General features: G+C 47.0%; 1 protein-coding gene across 1 annotated transcript in view; it reads left to right on the top strand.

Annotated features, from left to right (window-relative positions):
* Window positions 1-22,959, top strand: part of ADAMTS17 (ADAM metallopeptidase with thrombospondin type 1 motif 17) — a 252,778-nt gene that overhangs the window by 138,155 nt on the left and 91,664 nt on the right. Inside the window, exons 12-13 of the mRNA XM_019533183.1 lie at window positions 5,005-5,171; window positions 10,155-10,282. Coding sequence (XP_019388728.1) covers window positions 5,005-5,171; window positions 10,155-10,282 — 295 coding nt within the window. The remainder of the gene's footprint in view (window positions 1-5,004; window positions 5,172-10,154; window positions 10,283-22,959) is intronic.

Raw genomic sequence — 22,959 nt, 5'->3', positions numbered from 1 at the left:
GCTGACTTGAAGGTATCCAGCTTCTCAAGATGTTCCACCCTTCTCTGATGAAGCAGCTGAATGCTCCTAAATCTGCAAAACTGGAAGCCGTTCCATTTCAGGAGGCATGCTCATTTTATTCCTTAATTAGAGGAAGAGCACCGTTCCTCCAGGTAAGCATTCTGACCGTCTCTTAGCCTCCCGTTTCTCAAGGCGCAAAGTTTCTTCAACCCCTGTTGAGTAGGCTGGAGCTGGGGTGCTCTGGGCACTTTGGTATCTTAACACATCCACCTGTTACTATACCATAACACCAGTAATAAGAGCTGCCAGCTTTAATTCCCTATCAGTTGACTCATAACAAAAGCCTCTCATACATTAGTGACATTTTGAGATTAAAGCCAGAACCACTGCTGACAAAAGTACAGTAAATACAGCTCCTGCTGTGTCTGGCTTTCCACTGCCATCAGCTCAATATCCTGCTGTCCAGCAAGACAGCTGTGTCACTAGATGTTATGTGTTCAGCCCTTCCTCCTCTCCCTCTCTTTCTTCCTTGCACACGCGCTACAACGTTTTGCCACTTGCTTTGCAAGAAGCCACATAGTCTTGGCTGAAACCAAGGCTCATATATCTGATGTGCTGCAGTGAACATAGGATCCAAGCAGAAAGAAGCTCTGCTTCTTGTTTATAATTGCCAGGGCTGAGCATCTACAGCATACAGTGCGTGTCAGCGAGCCAAAAGCACCAGCCATGAGTCCTCTCGGAGGACTTCTGAGTCACACCCAGCACATCTGCTGCCGCTGACATGTCTGCTGCAGACAAGAGGTGTCAGCGGTGCAACCAGACACTGGTTACAACCATTCCCCTGGTGACAGTCTGTAATGTTGTCATTTCATTGGGGATCAGTGTTTCCATTTAACCATCACAAAACTGGTTTTCCAAGGTTTATGTGGTCACTGTAAAAAAAACCCGATCTAGGCTGAAATTTGGCATTTACGTTCCATGTGCAGAAATGAATGCTTCCAAATACTTTCATTCCTACACAGGGCCTCTTTATGGGGGAGTCACAGATTCACAGAAGTTTAGGGCTGGAAGGGACCTCGTGAGCTCATCGGGTCCAGCTAGGAAAGACTGCTGGGGTCGAACAACCCCAGCAAGGTGTGTGCCCAGTCTCCTTTTGAAGATCTCCAGAGTAGGTGCCTGCACCACCCCCGCTGGGAGTCTATTCTAGAGTCTGGCCACACGAACCATGGAAAAAATTTTCTTTACATTTAGTCTGAAACCTTCTAGGAGTTTATGACCATTGCTCCTGGTTTTCCCCGGGGGCGCTTTGGTAAATAATTGTTCGCCTGGCCCCTGCTGCTCTCCCCTGACATATTTGTTAGCTGCCACCAAAGTGAACTTTTTCAACCACCATTGACTTTTATAAGCCAGGTGGGTACTCATCACTGGCAGGAGACTTTGTGTCAGGAGCAAATCTAATGGCTGAGACCTGATTGTACAGCCAGCCTTTAAACAAGTCCCGTTAACCTCAGGGAGAGGACTCACATTAAGAGCTGATGCTGGATCAAACCTATGGTTTCTACTCAGCATAGGGACTTATTAAGTTGTTCATTTGAGTAATAATAAAAAAAGTTTTTAGAATAAACTTCCCTGCTGCTAGGAACAGGAATTTGGCTGGAGTTGCCTTTCGATAGATATCCACTGAAGGACAGGAAGGAAATGACTTGAATCTTTTTCTGCCAATCTACCCAAAGAGACGAAATTGCCCCAGTGAGGGAGCGTTAGGAAAATGTCTAGAAGAAATTGAAATGCATGGCCACGGGTGGCGGTTTTGATCGCTCGTAATGAAGCAAAGCACATTCAGCCAGACTCTATCATTTCTCCCCATCATACTCTCGGGAAGTGGAAATAAAAATAAATTTGCTCTGCAGGTGTGGGAACCTGCTGTTCAGTGAGCCTCCCGTTTTGCAGGGTTTAGGCACAACAGTGCAACATGAGTTGACACAACCTCTGAAGAGGGTTCATAGCCCAAGTCTGACTTGCAGATGTCAGGTTCTGGGGATCCAGGTGATATTTGCCCATGTGCAGTTGCCGTTTCTCCCCATTCCTGACTGTCAATATACAAAACTACAGAGGTGCACAGTGCGGAAGAGATATTGGCCGCATCTCCCTGTTGCATGCAGTGAACTTGTCTGGTTGCAAAACAGCACATTTCTTTTGTACTGGCTGCATCGGGGAGCAAAGCACATCGGAGTCGGAGGACTTGGCATAGTAGAAATATGCATGTATTTCTCTTATACCTCTGCTACTGATGCCCGAGGTTACCCTGGGCAAATAACTTTGCCATGCTGTTCTTCAGTTTCCTCGCTTATAAAGTCTTACTAAAGTGACTTGGTTTTCCTCTGCATGTATTAACTGAAGTCCTTTGAGACCCTAGGCTGAGATCAATATTGCCTATTATAATCTTCTAGTTTTAAATCAAGCCCCTCTTTGTAATATGTTTTTCTCTCATCAACGGGGCAGTGGAAACGAATACTTTTATGTTCAAAATGAAAAATTGTTAAATAGCTTCTAATTTCAGGTGGATATGTGCGTGGGAGTAATGCAGAAAGACTTTTGTTGTATTTCAGTCTGCTTTCTTACCTTCATAAAGCCACCCTCTGGCATAGTGCCATGCACACTGTTCTTGCTGTAGGTTTTGATTCATTGGTTTACAAGGGGGAAGGTACTTCAGAAAGAAAGAAAAGTAGTCCTGAAAGGGAACAGGATGTGATAAACAGCAGTAGTATTATGTGGCTTCAGAAATCTGCCTTTGTATTTTTAAACAGTAGTATTGGTAAATACTTACTGCATTGTTCTAATTTTTAAGTCTCTGTGTTTTTCCTCCCCAAGAACCATAAAAATCACACTCAGCTTACATGCGAGGTTGACCTACCATCGGGCCCCTGACATTCTTAACTTTCTGTACTCGCAGGATTTTTGTGCACACAATAAAAATGCCAAACCAGAAATGTTTTCAGTGCAAATTTATTTCAGTAGTGTTAGTACATTTGACCCTGTGGGTCCTTTCCTGGCTATTTAATTCTCCTGTGGGATTTTATAAGAACAGTAGCAGTTCAGGGTCTTTATCTATAGTTGTTGACTTATATTCAAGGGAAAAGACTGTGTTTCCTACAATTGAACCTCAAAATGTGGGGTCAACTAATAATCAGAACAGTGTAGTAATATTGGTTCTTGCAGTGCAGACTTCTACCTGAAAATTATTGTCTAGTCTGTGGCATTTTGACAAATCTAGTAATATCGAGCATTTCTGTAGTGCCATCTGCTCAGTGCACCTTATTGACATTGATGTAATCGTCATACAGATGGGGAAACTGAGTCACTGATTTGCCTGCAGTCAAGAGAGAGTCCATTGGATCTGGAGGGCCTCGCTCCCAGTCCAGTGTTCAGGCGGCTGCTTTAATTTGCCTGCTGTAACGTGTCAACTTGAACCCAGTGCAGCTTTTTCTAAATTCATTCTTGTGGTGCAGCACTGTACAAAAGATATAGACCTATTGAGGTGTGATGCATTGGAAGTAGTCAGGAGTGCATCCGGAGGGGGTGCAATGGCATGGCCTCACCCCACTTTTTGTCCATGTGGCATGCATTGCCACCAGGGACTTACTTTTAAGTCCTCTCTTCCCCTCCCTTCCCTGCTCAGAAGCATATCCCTTCCTCTTCCCTCTGCTCTGCATCCTGTCCCCTCCCGTTCCCCTTTTCCCCACCAGCTGCTGTTGCTGTCCCAGGGGCAAAGAGAATTTGTACACCCCTCCAGCTGAACTGCATGGGGGCTAGACTCAGCCTGGGATAGCAGTGGTGGTATGGGACAGGCGCATTCCCTCTCCCCGTGCCTGCTCCCAGGCTACCAAGAAACATCAGTGGAGAGCAGACAGAGATGAGGAACCTGCCCACTGCTGCTGTCCTGGGCTGAGCCCGGCTGGAGCAGCTCTGGAGTTCCCCTTGTGGCTGTTGGGGAGGGAGGAGAGGAGAAGGGGGAATGGAAGGGGAGGGGAGTGGGTGCCTCTGAGCAGGGAGAAGAAGAGAAGGGGAGAATTCTTACATTTTGGGGGATTAAAAAGTCCGTGGCTGCTGCTCCCCTGCACTGTCTGCCTGCCCCCAGGCGTGAGGGGGAGCTGGAGACTGAGTGCATCCACCCCTACAATGCAGGTTAGTGCTCCTGCACCTCTGTTGTAACATCTGGATCCACCCCTGGAAGCACTACAGATGCAGCCCAGCTGCCTCTGACACCTGACGAAAACTATACAGAGACTTAAAAGTTGGCTTGTGCCTGGTTTAGTTAAAATAACAAACATCAGGCCTCAGTACCTGTACCGAGATCTGTCATGAAACAGGAAGATATCAAAGATTTGTTTTTCTCCCTTTGTTTCTGAGCCCCAAAGTTTGCCAAAGCACTTCACAAATTCGTAGCTTCAGCCACCAGTAATACGCTGCCCGTTTTGGGGTGAAAGACAACAGCCGCTTTGCAGGGCACCGCAGCGGTAGAAAACAATGAGGACAGAAAGTAAAGAGGATAGATTGCAGCTGAAACTTTGCTAGGCGGGGGGGGGTAGTTTCCCCGATCTGAATTCTGGCCAAAATAGAAGGGGTTAAACACTCTTGCTCTCCCAAGAAGTGTCATGGGCTGTTTAATGACCATAGTCCAGGAAAGCAGCATGTATCTTATCTAAAACATGTGCAGTATGGACAGTCTTGTTTGTATGCCTACAGAGCGTGTGGCCTTGCAAGAGCTTGCTTTTTTCTTGTTCCCAAGTGGCTGCTTCAGATAAGTTGGTTAACCTTTCAGTTTGCCTTGCCTTCACTGGGAGTTGCTGAGAGTACAGTTTGGCTCCAGTGAGGATTTCAGACAGGAGCGACACAGCTCCTCCAAGCAAATGGATCGCCTCGTTCAGCGGAAGAGAAGTAATGATGTGGCTGCGGAGGCTTTTGCCGCTTCCAGTGCTAACGGGTCTGTCTTTTCCTTTACAGCCCAGGGCCGGGAGGCAAGAACTGCCGCGGGGCAAGTGTGGAGCACACCGTGTGTGAAAATTTGCCCTGTCCTAAAGGCGTGCCCAGCTTCAGGGACCAGCAGTGCCAGTCTCACGACAGATACAGCGCTAAGAAGAAAAGCCTTTTGACAGCTGTCATTGTGGATGGTAAATTCAAGAGCTTTCCTTGTAGTTCCTCGCCATCCCTCCTCCACTGGTTTTAACCCCTTCACCATTTGCTCCACTTGCCCCCATATGTCTCAGCCAGACAATGCACGGGTGCCCGCAGGCTGGCTGTGTGGGACACCCAACGGGAATCCCTAAATCTCACTGCCGTCTTGTATCCCTCAGCAGGAGGCAGTGGGTCAGTGATGGCAAGGGCTGTCGCAGGTTGTGGAGCTAATTCAGCTGTCACCCATCTGCACAGCCAGGTATTTGGGAACAGGAGTTTTCCCATCAGCCTTGCCCTGAGAAACTGGGCACTAATTCACAACTCTCCTTGGGATGTTCCTTTTGTGCCCCTTCATAGCCCATTGAAGCATGTTGCTCTTGAACAGCTTTCCTTTACTGCCTGAAAAATGATTCCCAAATGCTCAGGAACATGTGAGAGAGGATGGTAAATAGAAACATCCCCTTTCACTGATATTTCTCAGAAATGTAAAAGGGCAGTTTCATGCTAGCTGATGATCTTGGGCCAAGCTTAAATGGAGCAGTATCTTTGGTTGACACCTGGCAGCCTCAGTGTTAGCAGTAACCTAGGTTTCATCCCAGTATTATCAGGATCCTCGTCGACTCTCGTGCATGGCACCCCCGTTCTGATACCCAGGGCTCTCAGGGAGAGAAATCAATCAAGTCTGTTTGCCATCTGCTATGGTGCAACAGGATGTTTGTGCTGAATTTGGCCTTCTCTCCCCTTCCCCACCCCGGCAGGACTCCAAGCAGAGAAGAAGGATGATGGGTTGATTCATGACAGCAATTTCTCAGCTGCCTCATGCTGGTAAAAGCAGAGCTGAGGGAGCTGTAGTCAACAGTCATCAGTCTTAGCTCATTCCTCATCCAAGCTGACAGCAGCAAGCTTCCTCCCCACAATCACAGCATCTACTGTTACTTATGCCAAAGAAGTCAGCCTCAGGATGGTACAGTGGGCCATATTCAGGTCTGGGGGAAGCAGCTGAAAACACACCAGGACTTGCTGGAATAAGAGAATATTCTGCAGACTTTGGGGATTCTTCTACCTAAATAACACAGGCCTTGAACCCAGCCCCCATGGGGGTTTGTTTGAACGTGGTTAATCATTTAGCCTGGGGTTTTCCAAGGAGTCCACGTACACTCGATGCCAAGGCACTATTGAAATACCCTAGAACGTGGACCCCTCCCTCCACTGGGGTTTTTGAAGAGCTCACGTGTTTGTGTGGATACATGACCCCTGCCCACTTGAAAGCTGCGTAATGATGCTAACGCTGTTCCCTGGCTGAAAGATATGGCTGCAGGAGCATGGAAAGATGCACGATGGGGGTAGGGGAAATGCAGCATCGCTATTTGAAAATAAAGCCTAGGACTGTTTAGCCCACCACCGGGCAGGAAGGCTGGCACTGGCGGAGACGGGGAGCATTGCCAGGGCCAGAAGGTGAACGGCAGGCGCTTGTCAGAGGTCTTTGAAATCTGTACCACCGGCATGGGGAGAGTCGGGAGGTCGCTGCCCCCCAAGAGGCACTAAGTACTGGCTTACATCCCTTCCCATGGGAAGAAGGTAGGCTTTTCAGGAGAAGTGTTTCTAAACACCCTTCGGGCACATCCCTCATCTGAGCAAGAACTGATTCTCCTTCGCCATTCCTCCTCGAGTCCCCTGACCTCTGGACACTCTCTAGCCTGGTTCACCTAATCTTGCTCTTGAGTGTTCATTTTATTACCTGCTCTCTCACCCGATATGAGACCCATTAAAGTCAGTTGGGTGAGGCACGCTGGACTACAGCATCTGTCTCACTCTTTCCTGCCATTGTGGGTGCACATGGTCCTTTTTACAGCCCTTCCTAACCGTGTAAGAATTACCCTAGTCCCAGACAGAGCCTTCCGCTGCCCCGCAGCTGCCCAGGGCCTTTTTCCTGCTTTGCTCCACGTACATGCTGAGGGTTGCAGATGCCGGTCACCATCCGGGACTCTTTCAGCGCTGAGAAGGCTGCTAGAGACATGTTCCCCCAGCACCTGCTTCTTCCGTCAGGTTGGTTCCAGAAAGGTATTGAGGTGGTTTGTGACTCCAGGGAACATCAGTTGGGTTTTCCCAGCTGTCTGGCTCTTGTTGCTGAGTTTTACAAAGCGATACTCTCTTCTTTTCCGCCTCTATGGATTTAGCTGATTTTGCTTTGCTGGGGGCTACAGTGCAACTTCTTCCAGTCTCCTTCCCCTCTGTCATTGAGCTCTGGATCTCGCCATGCTTATTGCCCCAGCCCACCCCACTTTCATGCAATGCATATTCTTGCAAGCAAAAAAACTCATGTTCCACTACCTCCAACTCACTTCAGTGTGCACCAAGTTTGGAAATGGTTATTCAGGTTCAAGCTTCCTTGCATTCAGACAGTACAGCTGTCCTAAGAAAGCAGTCTTTGTGTTGTACGTGTCTTGCAGGCCCTTCTACCTTCTGACAGACCTCTCAGGAGGTTCAGATAGACACCTTCCCCTTCCAGAGGTCCATCCATGGGTCTGTCCAACCTCAGCAGTGTTCTTCCCACAACCAGGAGGTGAACTTCATACAAGACCAATTCCCACCTCCCAGCTGTTATCAGCTATCAGTCATTCCCTTCCCATTGAGAACAGCGCTGGTCCAGCAGCTTTGATCTCTCACTTCCTTCCTTCTCCCCCATCCCATGTACATCTTGCCTCCTTCAGCATCATGTAAAAGTGAGAACTGGTCAATTCTGCTGCAACAGGTGGAAAACCCCCAGTTCTCCATCCTGCTTCTGCTCAGCAAAATCCAGTTCTGCATCATGAAATCCAATCCCTTCTGCTCGTGATACGTGCCTTACCTAGGGAACGCCTTACTGTCATGATGGTTGTGTACTCCCCCAGGAGTGCTCCTAGCTCTCAAGATGCTTCACGTACTAACTGTTATTTCCCCCAAACTTCTGCATATAACAGGCTCCATTAACACTTTGTACACAGGCAAAACGATCCCTGGTGTAGCCCTCAGTGGAGTGACAGGAGGGCTAGACTGGGTCCAGGGCCCCCCATGATTGTTAGTTGACTAGTGATTGCTGCCCTAGTCAGAGCTTCGTATTTATGTCTTCTCCAGCAGGACAGATGCCAGGCAGGGTTCATCCCAGCGCACAGACGCCCTGCTGGAACGGAGATCCGGTGGTGACTCAGAGCACACCATGCTGTTCACTGATTCCCCAGTGGGGTTTCTGCAGAACCTGGGTGATGCTGCCTCACCAGCTGGAAAGTCTGGTTCTCATTTAACTGGTGTTAATGGGGTAACACGAGATCATCCGAGCTTGTTGCACATTAGGGATTTCCTCTCTCTTTTTTTATATAGATAGATAGATATTTTAAAAAAAATCCTTCTGTGGAAGCTGCCATCATCCATCCCCCCCCCCCCCCCCAAACATTTCACAATCTGTTTTCATGGAAGGAAGTACTGGTAACATCTGTTTGTTTGTGTGGCCCATCTCTAAGCTGTCTGAGCCTCCTAAAGAGCTCCAACTCATCACTTCCCAAAGACCGCAAGTCCAATGCACACTCCTTACAACTCTTTTGGAGACAGGCAGTTACTTGTGCTTTGAACGTTGACTTCGCTGAGATCCCATCATCGCTGTCCCGTCTGCGACAGCATCGTTGCCATCACTGTTGCATTTCTGGGCTGTCAGAAAACGCTTTTGGCTTCCCTGTTTTTAAGAGACACCTCTTGCTTGCAAAATCCCAGTGCCTCTCGGTGACGTGAGCATGGATCCCACCAAGTCAACAGAAACGTCCGTTAGGTGACATTTCCAGACTAGATTTTGGGAAACTTAAACCCTTCGTGCTGGGCTGATATTTTCATGCTCCTCTTGTCTTACTGCTCCCGGTACCACATCAGCATTGCTTCTGAGAAGTGTGAGCAGCCAGCCTGGTCATGTGAGCCTTTTTTGCCCTATATACAGTCCAGATTATGATCAAGAGAATTACAGCCATTTAAAGAAAGCTGTCCCAGTTCCCTTCCTCCTACTGTATGTAGTTTGGTTCTCTGGGCCTTCTGGTTACTTGCATCCTCCTTTTCCAGTTAGACTATTTCTTCTCCATGTGTCTCCTGTATGGACCCGCTGGGGGGTAGTAGGTATTCTAAAAAAACCCTGGGACTGAGCGAGTAGAAGTAGCTTCTGGGCATCCCTCTCGGACTGGCACCACCAGAGTTATCGGCAAATTCAAGCATGATGGGCATTCAGCTAAAAGGCAGAGGCACTCTTGCAGAGAGAATTAAAGCAGCCATTCCCTGAGAGCCCCAAAATAATAAATGCCTGCTGACACTGATCCTGATTCTCAGGGAAAAGCCAGAGACAGGAAGGAGTAGCATTGTCCCTGATTGCACAGATGCAGAGGTGCATATACTGCACTGTTCTGATTATAGGTTGCCCTTGTATATAAATCAGGTTGAGTTGCAGGGAAAAACACCTTTTTCCTTGGAAAAAGTTGATAACTATTGATAAAGAACCTTTCAGTGGCTGTTGCCTTTCCAAACTCCCACAAGGGAATCCAGTAACCAAAGAAAGGACCCGAAGGGCTAAATGCACTAAAAATACTAAAATAAAAACTGCAATGAAAAAGTGTTTTTGCACTAACCAAAGTCGTGTAGGTATAAAAGGCAAGGCTGTCAGGGGCCCAGCTGCAGGTTGACCTCACTTATAAACCAAGTGCGATTTTCATGGTTCTTGTGGAATAAAGAAAAGGGTAGACTTATAATGAGAACAGTCCTGTAATTAGACCTGTCCCTAGCAGTTCTTAATGGACACTGTTCGATGTTACTACTCTGTGCAGTCTTATAAAATAAATGATTCTTCAGTTCTAAAATAACACAATTGTTGGAAAAGAACAAGTGCCGCCCGTGATTCGGTCCATCAGATGTCCTAGTCTGTGCATCACGGGTGCGGTGGAGTAAGGTGCTGCTCTTGTACGTTTTTTCAGATAAGCCGTGTGAACTTTTCTGCTCTCCGCTGGGAAAGGAGTCCCCCGTGCTGGTGGCCGACAGGGTTTTGGACGGCACACCCTGCGGGCCTTACGAGACAGACCTCTGCGTTCATGGCAAGTGCCAGGTGGAGTAACTTTCTGTTGTTTTTTCTGGGTTGCTTTAGGCTCTCTGAGTTGTAAATAAAGAACATGGAGGGTGGCTGTCAGACCGCCCATGAAATAACTCGCTTGAAAACCACTGCAGGAGTTTCTTGTGTTTTGGTTAAAGAAATAGGACAAATGCCTGAGATATAAGAACATCTTACCGAACAGCTGGAGGTGTTTAATGATGTGATGCTCTCCCGTGTGGTAATCCAGCCCTTCGGGTTTGAAGGGACCTACGGGGGCTCATGTGGTCTGTTTAGCTCCTGCATTTTTCTCCTTGCTGGGGCTGTCCATTGGAGGAACGTTGCATGCTGTTTGCTAGATCAGACTGCCCACTAGCCCATTACAAATGTTTCATTATCAGCACCCTAGCCTGTCTAGATATTTCCAGAAATACAGGGATGGTTTTGTAAAGCAAAATGTTGATAAGCCGCAAATGATGCAAGCATCAGTCTCCAGGAACAAGTCCTGCAGACTGGAGCGCAGCCCAAACTGGAGAAAACTGAGTGCAAAAAGACTGGGAGGGAAAAATCCTCAGCCCTTTCCTGTGTCTCTGGGGTGGCTTGCTTTGTGGAGTGGGTGGTTCTGCCAGCTGCTGGCGAAGAGATGGGTAAAGCTCAATTCTCCTATCCAGTATGACTTGGCAGGGATCAGCCTCCCCGGCCAGGCTGTGAACACACCATTCAGAATACTTTGCGGTGTGATGTACGTCATGATTTGAAGCATGCATTCGGGTGGAGGCAGTGGGAGGCGAAGACTGGTGGGACTCATCTAAGCGCTGCCTATTCAGCTTTCAGCAGCTCGTGCAGCAGTTCAGAGTATGCCCATCCACTCTCTTCAAGCTTGACTTCCTCTCCATGGGTTGTAGCTTTCCCACCTGACATCGTTGGGCAGCGAGTGATGGGATCTCTCTAGCCAGCCCTGTAGACTTTCGGCGTGTGATACCTTTTCTCCTTTTCTCTTGTATTTTGATCAGTAGCGAAATGGTTAACAATGCTACCTTTCATCACGGGGATCTGAATGGAGCCATTCCCACCCCTTAGAGCAGTGCTTCCCAAAGTGGTCCTCTGCATGAGCCCCCACTCCCATGACCCCATCCACTGATGTTGCGACCCCGTAGTCTGGGAACCGCTGCCTTAGAGTGATTGCTTCTGGCTCTCGGCAATCTCAGGTGGGAAGACCATTTCAAATTTGCTGCAGAACCTTTTAGTCTTTCTTTTTTTAAATTAAAACTGAGGTTTTTGAAGGACAAGAATGTGGCTGGGAAAGGGGCCAGTACACTGTTCCACTACACACCAGCACCCTTCCAGACCTCACACGAGTACGTACCACGATAGCGTCAGTGGTCGTCCGTGCGAGTCCTCCAGCAGGGGCTTCTCCTCTGTCTGGCCCTCACGTGGGTATGAGAGTGTGTTCGGGACTTGCTCCGTGAAAATTGGAGTTGCAAAAGACCTGTTGAGTCATCCAGCCCAGCCCTGCTAATCCTGGGTTGGTCCCTTCTGTTCTTTCTCCACATTTGTAAAGGTGCCAAGTGATGGGGCTTGCTGCTTTCCCCCAGAGGGACTATTCCTCAGCCTAACACATCTGTCAGGCCATCTCTCCCAAAGTTTATCCTGCCACCTCCGTTGATTTCAGTGGAACGGGGCTGATTTTTCACCAGCTGGGTGTCTGCCACAGTAAATTTAGCAAGAATCCTAATCGCTGTCATATATTTCTTAGAGTTGGCAGGGTTAGGGCCTCACAGCTGGCACGTCCCAGCTCAGCTCGTCCCAGAGGAGAAATAGTTGTCTGGTGGCTTCTGCTTTTGCTGTTGCGTTTCGACAGTGTCGTGTGGGAGGCACATGCAGGGGAGTAAATGGGGGGTTTTACTCGCATAGAGGTGCGCATGTATCAGAGGCTTTCTATGCTTACGATGTCCCCCGTATAAATAGCGCAGTAGGATGTGTGCCAACCTTGATGCAAACTTAGCAGTGCAGTGTTGCAACCAATGTTTCCTGCTACACAGCCCTGGAGGGACGCAGTTTCTTCAGCTCTTCTAATTTACCCCAACAACGGATCAGGGTGGGAGCTTACTAGGTAGTGAGGCTCAAGAGTTAACATGAGGTGCTCTACACATGGGCAGGCTCATGGTACATCCTGGTGATATATTTGATCTCCTTTTTAAAGAAATGGCATTAATGACCTTTCCTAGCAAGACCAGCTGCACCCCTCACTGCTGCATGCCAAGGATCATCAGGCCAAGCGACCCAGTGGACTACAAGGCAGATATTATAGCAGCGTGTGTTTTCCTCCTCCAGCGAGCAGTAGTAGTGAGCACTGCTTTCTGAGCACGGCACTTTGGAGGTGCATCGTGAAAAGCAAAGCATTGCTTTAACTCGGGTCAGCTGCCTTCAACCGTGCCGAGAGGTGATGACAGGTGCAGAGCATCCAGTCCATTTGCACCTGGCTGCAGAGAAATCGCAAAATGATCGATGTAAGCCAGGAAGATTTTAAAGCCTTCTGAACTCATTTATAATGGTCTTCGGCTGTACGAACAGTTCAGCATGAGAAATCACCTGTACTCCATCCTGCCCTGAGCAGACTCCTCTAGCTTGCTGCCTCACAAATCAGTTTAACATGCATATTCATTGAATTACCTTTCTCTCCGGGTCATGCACTATGTAGACAAAGCCTGGTAACAAGCAGAGCGGGGGAACTTGGGAGGGAAATAAGTAGTGAAATGGGAGGGAGGGGTGACAGAGATTTGTTTTTCTTCTTGTTTCATCCCTCCACAGCAAGTAGCTAGGGGAGGCAGCAATGACACATTTTCAGAAACCATTGCCTGCAAACACCGGCCAGGGATTGCAGCAAGCAGCCCCTTCCCTTGCAGCTATAGATTCGTCCAAACCAATCTCTCTTTTCCTGACAGTAAAATGAATGCGGAGAAGGTTAGCAAGGAGAGAGATGTGCTTGCTAGGAAGGGGTCCTGGGGAAGGGGAAAGGGAAACCTCATCCAAGGCCTCTCAAAATATCCTAGCCCCCAGCAAGAGCCAGACCAGGAGAAGCTGTTCTCATTTACATTGGACAAATGCATTGAACTTCAAGCTTCACTTGAGGATTGCAAATTGGACTCAGATCTGAACAGTGCAAGAGGAGCCTTTTTCTTGTTCGGTTTCACCTCACTGGAAATGAAGTTTTCATGGACTGACAGCACTGCCGGCAGCGCCACAGTGTTCCCTACCTGTAACTGTGGGCAGCGATGTAGCTAATCAGGTCCCATGGTAATCGAGTAGAAGCACCTAGAGCTGGAGAGATGCAAGTAAGGCATGTTGCCCTGCTGTACGCCGGTCAGTACTGGCTTCTGGAGCCGGTGATATAAATGGAGGGAGTGAGAACAGAACGACATGAGCCCGGGGTTCTCGTGCTTGGCTTCAGGATGTATGTCCAGGATCCGTACACCTGCTGGAGGCCTTCCCACTTCCCAGGCATGGGTTTGATGCCATCCTTCTAAGTAGTTTTTCAGCAGATAGGTGAAGCAGCCACTGGGGCCTGGCCATACCGGCTTCAGCGTTGGCTTCTTTGAAGGCAGACCCTGGATACAGGCCCAGCAGACTTGTTACCCATCCTCTCTGCTTCTGTTCCCCTGCCATCCCACGTGCTCCCTTTGCTCTGCCCACACCATTCGTCTTTCTGCTTCTACTCCCTTTCTGACTTTTCCCTTGATGCTTTCCTCCTTGTTGCTCTCCATTCCTGAAAAGTTCTCCAGCTTGTTTTCTGCAAAGCAGCATCCCCTTTGTCTTTCAGATCCCTTCCATAAAACTCACCTTCTCAAGCTGTCCTACTTCCTTCCTCTCCCCAGTGATGAGGACCCACAGCCTTTCCCAAAGCAATGCCCCTTGCACTGCATTTGTCTTGCCTTAGGTAGATTCTTATACATTCAAAACACAGGCCAAAAAACAGGACTTGGGTATGGCTTTCAGTAACACAGAGCAACTTGGGAGTCTCAGCATCGGTTTCAAAAGGGCATGTAGGCACTTAGGACCTACATGTCACTATGAGTCAATGGGATTTAGGCTCCAACGTGTCTTAGTTCTTGAAAACAGTATCTAAATCACTTTGGCCTTTTTTTTTTTTACAATTTTATTCCATATATCTGGAGCGAGTCTTACACAGATTTATCCCATCCTTAGCAAAACTCTTCAGTTTCAGCTATATAAATACAGATGAGAGTTTGCCTGGGTTAGGACTAACTAGAAAGTTAGGAAGAAAGAGGCTCAAGAGTTGGCCTGAATGCTGAAAAAAACAGTGTAAAGTTACGGCTTTTCTGCAAGTGCTATTGTAGTAATAATGCATTTTCACCAGCAGCATTCCTTGAGCAGGCTAGAAACATTGTCCGGTGTGCCTATGTGGAGTTGACATTTGCTGCTTGAAAACATGTTCAGCCCCCTGTTAAGTAAAGTTTCTTGTGTGACGATATTCTTGAGGTGCTACAAGTCTCTGCTGTCTGGTTATCAGCAGTCTCTTGAGCCTGGGATGATGAATACAATTAGTGTCAAATGGGACACTTTGCACCCTGTAGCTACCACCCCATCGTACCTGGATTTGGCTGTTAGGCAAGTTAGGGCTCTGATGGAGATCTGCGCGTAAGAGGCTATCCAAATCTTGGCTTGCTTTTAAGAAGTGACAGACCTACGGTGAAGGGTGCATGTGTGGTGGTCCCCGAACTTCTTGGCCCTGAAGTTGAAGGTTGTCTATGGTACATTTCCTTGTTGGGAATCTGCAATTTCTGAAGCATTCCAGTTTCTTGCTGTGTTGGTGCTGCTGGTGTTAGTACAGGATTAATAGCAGAAGCACTGTTAGAAAAAGCATTGGGTGTTGCACAAATGGGCCACAGTGAGAAAAGGAGCTGCTAGTCATCGAGCTGCTCCCAATCACCGGGTACTCCCTGATTAGTAAAACCTTGCAAGGCTGAGGCTCTGAACACAGCGGCAGAACGTGCCAACTAGGGCTGGATATTGTACTCCAGGATATTTTATAAGGCCATTTTGAAAACAGTATCCTGTACAGTGGAATATGGCTGTGGACCAAAAGCAGCTTTTCCTGAGTTTTAACAGTTTACAACCTGAGGATATTTGGACTTTTTCCACAACCTTCTCATAAATTTGTTGCCATATCGTGGCTACTCTTAAGCTGCTGGCAAACAAACACTACATGCATTGATAATACGTTGCAGATCGTGCTGTCTTGGAGTAGCAAAAGCATTACGGGAGGCGTTCCTTCAAACAGGTCATGTCAGAGTGAGTTATAGGCCAGTGTAAATCTCGCAATAGTAGATGCAGTTTCAATAGGTGGAGGTGAGCGCAAAGGATGTGTGCAAAATAGCCAGGTGCCTGGACAACCTGGTGATCGCTGAGTGAACTATGTTTCCGTCCTTTGCCGGATTTATAGCCTGTACAGTTATTTACTTCACTTTGCATTGCATTTTATAACACCACTTATAATGTCTGTATGGGGCACTGTAGTGCTACGGGGGGGTCTCAGTCCTCCAGCATCCCACAGTGCTTTGCTTCCCATCCTCCCCCCTCTAAGAGGGGTTTGCAGCCTCTGGGAATCTCTGGAGACCAGAGATCAAGGGGGATGTGGACAGCAGCCGGTGCTGCCACTAAGTCAACCTTCCCACTCCCAGGGCTGCAAACCCCTCCTGATAGCCCGCTCCCTGGGAGCCCACCCCCACCCCACGCCCATGCCTTTAGGGTGCTCTGGAGTACTCCAGTTGGGCTCAGTAAGTGTCCACCCGTAGCACAACATTTTTGTAGCACTTCAAGGTACTGAGGCATTTGTGATGCTATAAATGTACCATCTGTCCATGACCTCAGTTTAACTCGGAAAGAGCATATAATGTGAGGGCGATAGCCATTTTACTATAATATTTATCTTGGATGCTTTTATTCTTTTTCCTTTATAACCGTGGAGCTAATTTTGCTAAGTAGCCATCTCGCCTTTGAAGGCTGCTCCTGAAGAAAGGAAGGTCTTCCCAGAGGGAGGGCTGGGGAGCTTGTCTTGCCAAAAGCAAGTGCTCAAGAGAAGAAGTTTAAATCAATTGTAATAGTGATGTTAATATTGCAGTGCAAACCATAAATGAATGATAGGGCAATACAAGTAAAGCCTTTCAAACCAAGCAGCCAAACATTCATTCTTGACAGCCTGTTTAATAGTTGAAATAGAAAAAGATTCATCTCATAGTAAGTTCTAAAGTCTTCAACACCTCTAACAGGCTGTTCGGGAACAGGCCGTCTTACTTAAGTCTGAAAATTCATGTTTTAAAGAAGGACTTACCTTGGTTCATCTGTAGATGAGCTATTCAACAAGAACTGTAGCTCAAGACTGAAGAATGAAAGTGCTGAGGGGAACCTGGATTTTTATTCTCAATTACCCAACTCAGTGTTAAAAATCTGCTAAATAAGGCTAGAAAATACATAAATATACCTAATAGTTATATCCTGATTAATATTAACTCATCTGTTATTGGCCTTTATATAAACTATGACATGACCTAACCAGATCTGAGTGGCATAAAGCCACTGAACAAAGTCTAAGTGATCTTTAACTGATTTCTTCTGACCTGTCTTTCGTGCACCTTCTAACCTCTGACCCTCTCCCACTTGCTCATTTTATTTGTGTCCTCTTCTCTTACCCAAACTCTTGCCCATAGCCACTGTCAAGCAGCTGAGGGCCTACTGCAGTCTACAGGAGGACATTGAGATAGACCGTAAGGCGAAGCTCTGGTTAAATTAATCAGCAGTAACTACTGGCACTTGGACCTCCATGACCAGGTTGGCAGTATGAACACACCACATGCACGGCAGGAGGGGTATACCTGACAGTACATCTCATTCAGAACAAGATAGGCGTTGTCTGCTGCCGGCCCTGAATGAGGATCCCTGACTGTAGAAAACTGAAAGTTCAGAAAACAATAATGACCTGGCTGGAGTAGCATGAAGTAGCATTTACCTTTACTGTTGACTTCCATAGCATTTCTTCTGGAATCAGGAGGCGTAGCCGCTTTCAAATGAGCTGTGTGAGTAGCATCCTCAAGGTGACTCTCATTCACAAACCCCAGGAAATGCCCGTGCCCAACGGCTGGCCACCACACTTCTAGCAAAGCAAGGTGACTTCTCTTAACCTGTGATCTCACTTCAGCTGCTCACACGGGTGCATTCCTGTTAATGTGCTCTGCCCCTTGAGAGGTGAGTGGACACCGGCTATTACAGACAAAAGTTGGCAGTGCAACTGGATCTGTCATAACCAGCAGGCTCCGTACATGATTAATCTGCAGAATGGCACATGTTGCATCAATATTTAGATTTGATCCAGCGGGACAGCTAGTTGAGCTCAGCGTATGGGAAGCATTACAGTTTTGTGAACATACAGTGTCAGGCCCGACGTGGGCTGGATGTAGATAACAATAATAATTGCAATTATATGGTAAAATGTACACATATACCCGGGCTGCACCAGTGGAGGCTCTTGCAGAGCCTTCCAAAACATTAATGAAAACATCGTTAAATAAACACCCAAACAGTATGAAAAGCCATTGATGCATGTGAGAAGGCAAACAATGTGCATTTTAAAGAGGAAGTACGCAGCAGTGGCTGAAACTAAAAATGAGAGGTAGTTAGCCATGTTAGTCTGAAGTCAGGCAGAAGGCAGGGTAGAGGTTCACCTTACAGACTAACTAAATAAGATATATATAAAGCACAAGCTTTCATGAACTCGAGATCACCGCATCTGCTGTGCTGTAGAAAGCTTGTGCTCTCTCTATATATTATGTCTTAGTTAGTTAGTTTATAATATCACCCAACAATTAGTATTGTCAGATGTTTAATTATTCAGTAAAGGGAGGCAGAGAGGGAAGGAGACGCTTGCGCAGAGGGAATGAGTTTCATGCCCTGTCACTCATTTAGTAAAGGCACAATCACCTGCCAATTAAAGGGGCATGGATAACTGCAGAGGTGGGAAGAAGTAGTGCGTGGGCCCCACCTACACAAGATGCCTTAAGAAGCTGTTCCCCTACTGAGATTTTCACTTTAAATTGCAAGGCAGACACCAGCAGGCCAGAGAGCCTCCTTGGGTTTGAAATCATTGAACCTTTCATCAGAGCGATGCTTGACGATGTGTGTTGATAACAACGCTGCAGCTGCACCACTGGCAGCTAGCAAAGGAGATGGGTAGGAGTCAGAGCAGACAGGCATAATCCAGTCTCTCACTTCAAGGCAATCCTGCACTGCACTGCAGCGTCTGAGCTGGAATAACCCGCACATTAAAATCCCGAGGGTGGGGGCAGGGGTCTGGAGGGCTTCACGGGCAGTGTCGACACCAGAGAATGCAGCCAAGAAGTCCCCTATACAATGCCGTGGTGTGCTTGCACCAATGCTGCTACATTTTTTGGTCCTCTTGTAGCTGCACAGAAGACAGCCAGGGGGTTGGATGCACACTTCTCCTGAGTGCGTCGTCTTGCCCACTTGCAACCAAGATAATTAAAAGAACCAAGATATTTCCCTTCCTTGTCAGTCAGCTTGGGGCTGGTGGAGTCTCCAGCCAGACGGACATGGACTTGACTCATGCCTGCAGTCTGGTGGCTAGCAGGAGACGTGTCATTCATAACTGCATCAGGAACCTGCTGATTCCTTTGAACAAGTTCTTGGCCTTCATCTAGGTCCCCAGTTTATCCTTCCTCACTCTCCTGCCTGCTTGTTACAGTCCCACCACACCTACCAGTGCACTGAACTGGAAAGGGAGTGGGTACTAGAAAAATTTATCTAAAAGAGCCAAAGTGTACAGTTATATTGGATCCCTTATCTAATTCATTTCTGAGCTAGTTAGCTGGTAAATGCTCTGCCTGTGATATCTCTGGCACCTTGGGAGTCTCAGCACCCTCACTTTGCACCAGCATGTAGCCCTGACACAAGACCACTTGAGCTGATGACCCTATCATTTGAATCTGTGCTGGAGTTTCTAGCCTAGTGGTTCTCCACCTTTTTAGACTCAAGGCACCCCCTTGGAAAATACCAGGCCTTAGGTGTCCCTTGTTTTTTAACCGTAGAAAAATAGTAATGCAATTCTTCTGTTGCAAAGAACTCAGAAAGACCACAACAGGACAGACTGTTTTTAACAGTATGAGTTCCTATTGCAAATATCTAGGTGTATCCTGTGACTCAGATTTGCACACCTAACAATGCTAACATTGCATTGCACCCTGCAGCACCCTTGAAAAGATCTCAAGCACCCCAGGGTGCCACCACCCCCTGGTTGAGAGTCACTGTTCTAGCCTGTAGCTGTGTCCTTCAAAATCATCTCACACAGGAGTATTGTCAAAAGTCAAGAGCTCGGTTCTGCAAGCACTGCTACAAGATGTTCGCCTATGGAAAGAATCTGCAATTCTGCAAATACCACTGGAAGCTTTTCTCATGAATAGCAACATTTTTGCTTTTCTCCTTTCTTTTCATTAAGACTGGGATTTTCAAAAGGATCTCATGACCTTAGAAGTGGCATCCTGGTGAGTCAGTGTGACTTATGCTTCTAAATCACCTAGGCACATTAGGCAATCCTTCCCTAAACCTTTAACATTGTTTTATAAAGTAGCATTACTAAGTGCTCTTTTATTTAGGGGGAAATAAAATCAGGCCTGGGGAAGAGAAAGCTAGCAGTGAGGACTCTCATCTTTGTACCCATGGGAGCAAAATGTTTCCATCTTTAATTCCTAAACCCTGGATTGCCAGAGCACCTTGGTACTGCTGAATGACCAACTTCCTCAGAGCTGCAAGAGGTTAGGGCAGGACTGCGCCTCCTCTTCCTACAGGCCAGTGCCAGGGGGAGCGCTCAGCCAGCCCCAGGAGCATGGGTGTCATGGGTAATGATTCTGTTTGGGATCTTTCCAATAGCAAAGTGCCTCATAACTGGAAGGCAGAAACCCCATAGCATGGCACTCTGTATCAGCTTTGCAATTTTATGAATGGTTGAAATGAAATGAGACCTATACGGCTTACTAATCAAGAGGTGCCAGTGTAGCCACACCAAAGTGGGGCAGCCAGCATGTGGTAAAATGGCTTATCTGATACCCTGGTGACCATGCTCGTTCTGTTGGAGCACATCCTGAGCCCCCTTGGATGTAAGTGGTAGCATGTATCGTGTGTGTGTAATACTGCAAAGCAGCGACTAGCCATATCTGTACTGTGGGGTTTTGTACCTTGCAAACAAACTCATGCATAAAAATGTGGCTACAAAGCCTGGGAATGGGCTCAGCCCGCCTGGTGGCTTGTTGGTTGTACCCCAGGGATGGAGCTTGCAATACCATTTGGTGTGGACCTAACCCTGTTCCTTGTGAAACCACTGGTTAAATTCCCAGATGCCCAAATGGATCCTGTTTCCAAATGCATGACGCCACTGGAGCCTGGTGACAACAGGACTTCAGCTTTTCCTTGGCATGTCAGTACTTGATGTTGTCATCCTCGTTGTAAATCCTCATTGGAAAGGTCCTTGATCCCCCCACATCATTCTGGAAAACAAAGCATTTCATCAGCTCTCTCCTAGGAAAGATCTCTTGTGTTTTGCACTTAGTTTGGAAAGCCAAGCTGGAATCGGCATGTCCATATGAATGTGAATATGCAACTTAGGGCAGAGGGAAATCTGGGAGCTACATTTCCACGTCCAGGTATTTGTTTAACAATTGCAGTGAGCCTGCTGCACACGCATGAGTCGTTCATTAGTTGAAACCTCGGAATGAACGTTTGAAAGTTCATCTTACACGTTTATAAAATCATAAGGCCTAAAGTGAGCTCAGGGTTCATCTAGTCCAAGCCATGGCACAAATACAGGATGTGCTGTTCCTACACCATCCCAGAGAGATGCCTCTTCTTGAAAACCTCCAGTGCTGGAGAGTCTACAGTTTCCATTGTCCTGCTGTTTCTACAGTGAGGAAGTGGATCTTGTGCTTTAATCTAAATTTGCTTTCCTGCAGTTTAAATCCGTTGCTTTGCAATCTGCTCTCTTCAGCAGGGAAGGATGATTGTTCTCCCTTTTCTTTATGTTAAACCTTCAAATATTTGAAAATGATATCATATCCCCCTAAACATCCAAACTAAACATACCTAGGATCTCTTGACCTTTCTTTGTACAGCTTGCATTCCCGTCCTTGTTGTTCACCTCTAGATCCTCTCCAGTTTCTCTACATTTCAAGAGCACTCACCCCTGCCCTCCTTATCTTTCCCTAGGTGATTATACATCGGCCTGGGAGGCAAAGGGTTGGGAACAGTAGATCCAGATTAAATTTGGTTCTTATGATGTTGTCAGCTCCCTCCTTTTTGCTTATCAAGGGATCATCAGTACAATAATGATAAAGAATAATAGTCATGACTTGCCTCCCACCTCACTGCATCTCAGTAGGAAGGTAGGCAGGCAGATGTTTCCAGCTGTGCTCAAACAAACCCTCACAGATGACATAGTTTCTTGTATTCAGAGACATCAGGCTGTCTTCCTCCTTTCCACCAGTGTGAAAGTCGGTATCCCTAAATCCTGTTTTGCATATGGTGTGAAGCTCAGCCTGAGATGTCTCTAGTTGTGGAGACTCCACAGCTTCCTTTCATACTGTATTGCATTTCCTGTTGGTAATAGTTGTGGGGACTCCACAATTTCCTTTCATACTGTATTGTATTTCCTGTTGGTAATTTTTTTCCCGGCAGTCTTTTCGCCCCGTGATTCTTGTTTTGTTTATATGGATTGGCAAAACCTTCTCCTACAGCCTTCTAAGTATTAGAGGATGGTCATCCTGTCTCCTCTTTCATCTCCCTGTAGAGATGGACCTAAATCAAACATTAGCTCAAAATACAATACAGTTTCGGTAACGTTTGAATCATGAGCTTTAGGGCTAACTGGTGCCATCTGAAATGTGAAGGCAGTTTGTATCCAAATCCTGTATTCCTTAGACCTGTCCTGATCTGACATCAATATGCTGCACTCTCCTAATCTTTCCCCGTCAGCCTTCTTTTATTTTCCCCAAGCCGGCTGTTTATTATTTTAGTTGCTCTGTCTAGAAATCTCTCCAGTTGTCCTCTCTTTCTCTGGTAAGGTGGTGCCCATAAGCCTTGTTCAAAAACAGTATTGTCAGTAATCATCTTGTAAATGCATGTGCCAAAGGAAGTGTTTTCATGCAGAGACAGGAATCCACAGTTTTTATTTTTAGTGGTAAAATCTCTGCTAATCAGTTACTAAATGAGAACTCTCATTTCAATAGAAGTTTATGCATTTCTCAAGTTCTGGGGGCTGGGGAGCCTTTGGTCCTGGGATCCTACAGAGGTACAAGCCCGCTGTCCCACTTGAAGTACCTGTGAAGGATGAAAGATAAGATGTGCTTACGCTTCTTTAGTTGTGACTCATTCAAGTTAATAGGATTTCACTCCACAGACAAGCTATACGTTTAAAGGTCTGTGCCACTCTTTCTTTTGTCCCCAGTTTTGAGTCAGAACCACCTCAAACATGACATCTGTTTTTACCCCAAGTCACTTGCCTTTTCTGCTGTGACTTTTTCCCGTGGTCAAAGATTTGCCCCAAACTCCGTAACAATAGTAATGTATGTCCCAGTTCTCTCTTAACTAATCTAGTTTTGCTTCACTGAATTCAGTGG

The sequence above is a fragment of the Crocodylus porosus genome, unplaced genomic scaffold (assembly GCF_001723895.1).
Source record: "Crocodylus porosus isolate Cpor-Errol unplaced genomic scaffold, CroPor_comp1, whole genome shotgun sequence".
Taxonomy (NCBI): Eukaryota; Metazoa; Chordata; order Crocodylia; family Crocodylidae; genus Crocodylus; species Crocodylus porosus.
Note: the sequence above shows the minus strand (reverse complement) of the source record. Positions and strands in the feature narration are given on the sequence as shown.